Source organism: Prunus dulcis, chromosome 7 (assembly GCF_902201215.1).
Source record: "Prunus dulcis chromosome 7, ALMONDv2, whole genome shotgun sequence".
NCBI lineage: Eukaryota > Viridiplantae > Streptophyta > Magnoliopsida > Rosales > Rosaceae > Prunus > Prunus dulcis.
In genome coordinates, this window is record NC_047656.1 from 2898629 (window position 1) to 2901649 (window position 3021).

A 3021-nucleotide genomic window follows, 5' to 3' on the forward strand; every position below is an offset into this window, starting at 1 on the left:
AAGATCATGCATACTCAGTCTTTGCTTCATAATTATTATCTTCTCTGAATAGTTAACTAATTATGATTCTGATATTATGATGTAACCAGGTTGGCTCCATTGAAGGGAGAGTTGGCGTACATCATCTGGATGAACAACAACAAAATAAAAACTTTACCTTTAAGTGCCATAGAGAGGGCAGCGAGATATACTCAGTCAACTCTCTGAACTTCCATCCAGTATGATTTGTATTACCATTCCTTTGCCTTTTTTATTTTTCATATATATATATATATACAGAAATTCTCCTATGCGGACATCCAGACGTTATTATCGTGTGGACGCCATGTATTTTGTACCACCCCTGCGTGCTTTCCTGCTTGTTTACAATAGCATCCGCATGATAATAACGTGCGGACATCCGGACAAGAGAATAACTGATGTATATATTCTGGATAAATGTGAGGGGCTTAATAATGTTTGTATTTCTTCTAGTGGATTCCCTTAACCTTATGAAACCACTTCTTTAATTTAGTGTTCTCATTTTTCAGTATCCTAGTTAAGAAAATTCGCTGAGATTGTTTTCGACCTTGTAATTCATAGAGTATGATGTTTTTGTTTAAGTATGGTATTAGTATCATTGCTACAGTCCTCACCTTAAGATTACACGACTTGTATATTATTCTATCTATCGTGAGGGTTTCAGATTTTATGCCATCTATCATTCAGGTTTCAGATTTTTGATATCAGTGGATTTATTGGCATATGCACGAATTTTTAAGTTTCTTTTAAATATATTTCAGTTGATTTTGTTCTATTATATGAGGTAACTTTAAGTGCATTTAGATCAGTGTACTTTGTTTTACTAAAGAATTATGACTGGGCTTGCCTAATTTTGATATTTTCTATGATCAGTCCGAACTTTTTTGCAGCATTCCTTGCCATTCATTATGGTTCTTGCTAGGTTGTTCAAAGAAATGTTGGATAAATCTGTGTTTTCATTTTCTGTTACTGTTGTTTGTAATTTTAAAGCTTATTTGCGTCCCTTGTTTCAGGTGCATCACACATTTGCTACTGCTGGTTCTGATGGTTCTTTCAATTTTTGGGATAAGGATAGCAAACAGAGACTAAAGGTTTCTCCCACATCATTTTTCTATTTCTTTTGTCTTTGTATTATGTGCTTCTTAACTGTTGGTTCTGTTCTGATACGTAAAAGCTAAGCTGGCAGGCTTACTTTGTTGTCTTTAAATTCTGCAGAACCCATATTCTTTTACTGGCATGACCTTGCCAATTCTCCAACTATCTCCTTGTTTATATGTTCGGTCTATGATCCTATGTATTTATATGCGTATAGGTGTCTGATACAGCTTTTTCTGATTTTTCAGGCAATGTCAAGGTGCAATCAACCTATACCTTGCAGTACATTCAACAATGATGGTTCCATATTTGCATATGCGGTAATTCTAACTTTTCTGGGTTTCCTCTTCCAAATCTGGGGTCAGAAATGTATACAATTCATGTTCTTCAACTGGTTTAAAGTAGTAGTAGTAGTTATGTTAGATTACATTTTGGGAAACAGAGTAGGGCAAGCTCAAACTTTATGAGAGGTCATTCAACTGTACTCTATTGTGGCATTCTTTTATTATCTGGGTACAAAGGAGACCAGAGGGAAGTTCAAACTTTGTGCTTGATTCTGGGGGTAAAAATCCATTGGAGCTACAATCCCCCATGACTATATTATGACTTTATACTAAACCGTCCTTGAATATTTGCATTGTCGTTGTACCAAAATTTCAGGCAGTGCTTTTTGTGGATGTACTTTTCTATTAGTTCTTGCAATGATGATCAACCTTTCTGCAATCTCAATTTGTAAATAAACCTTAGCTCTACACGCTTGCTCACCTTTAACTATTGTTTCTTTTTTCTGTTGTTGTGGGCCGCTGTGCAATGATGTTTCTTTCTGTACACAAGTGACTAATGGTGGTCTGTGGTTACAATATCTTAGAGTAATTAAATGCCTCGCATTGCATTTTTAAATTGATGGTTATGCTTTCTGTACAAGCCAATATGACTTGAAAACCAAACTCTCCACATATTTTCTTCTCATAATTTGAAATCGAAGATCTTTTCCAAACTTGTGTTTGCAGGTTTGCTATGATTGGAGCAAGGGTGCTGAAAATCATAATCCAGCTACCGCAAAGAACTACATTTTCCTCCATGTGCCACAGGTACATTCAGACAATACATTTCAACAGTTTTGTTCATGATGTCCTGAAAATACTCGAGACTGCACGTTTATATGTTTCTTTGGTTGCAGGAAGCTGAGGTTAAGAGCAAACCACGAGTCAACACCGGTGGAAAAAGGTGAAGCTGGTCGACCAGCCATGTTGGTTATGAGCTGTTTCTGTATATGGAAGTTTTAGTTACCAATGTTTGATCAAGGCTAGCCCTTCTGACAACGTTTAGGCAGGATTTTTTATTTTTTTTATTTTTTATTTTTTATTTTTTTTTTGTGTGAGGGACTGGAAGGTTCCTCTAGTCCCCTTTTTTTGAGTTTCCATTCCTCGTGAAGCTGCTCCCATCAGTTTGTTCTTAGACTAGGTTGTGCTGCAAATATTCCTTTTCTGGAGCTAGAACGATCTGACTGGATCTTTTTCTTTTGTTCCGTGAATTCATAACCTTAAAAAGCTCGCTGACCTCAGATGTTTGTGCCTATTCTAATGCGAACTTACAGTTCTAACATAGACATTTACCTGTACTACCGTTAGGTTCCTTTAGTTGTATTGCTCAAAATTAGTAAACTCACTATATATATAAACTAGCCAATGGGGTCATACCATAGAGGAAAAGTATGTTTGGTAGTATGTTCGGCCTAAGACGAGTGGTCTTAGGTTCGAAACCTTTAGGCCCAAGTGTGAGTAAATTCCCCTTCCTACCTTTGACAAAAATAGATTTATATAATTAAACTAAATTGCTATAAACTAAAAGTTAATTACTATAAAGGATTGTATTGTAACTAGTATTGTTAAGTCGTTAACATAA

General features: G+C 35.7%; 1 protein-coding gene across 1 annotated transcript in view; it reads left to right on the forward strand.

The window, feature by feature from the left end:
- LOC117636136 (protein RAE1-like) overlaps window positions 1-2694 on the forward strand; it is a 6414-nt gene extending 3720 nt beyond the window's left edge. Inside the window, exons 8-12 of the mRNA XM_034370616.1 lie at window positions 90-218; window positions 1035-1112; window positions 1365-1436; window positions 2127-2207; window positions 2297-2694. Coding sequence (XP_034226507.1) covers window positions 90-218; window positions 1035-1112; window positions 1365-1436; window positions 2127-2207; window positions 2297-2347 — 411 coding nt within the window. The 3' untranslated portion in view covers window positions 2348-2694. The remainder of the gene's footprint in view (window positions 1-89; window positions 219-1034; window positions 1113-1364; window positions 1437-2126; window positions 2208-2296) is intronic.
- Window positions 2695-3021: the final 327 nt, after the last annotated feature.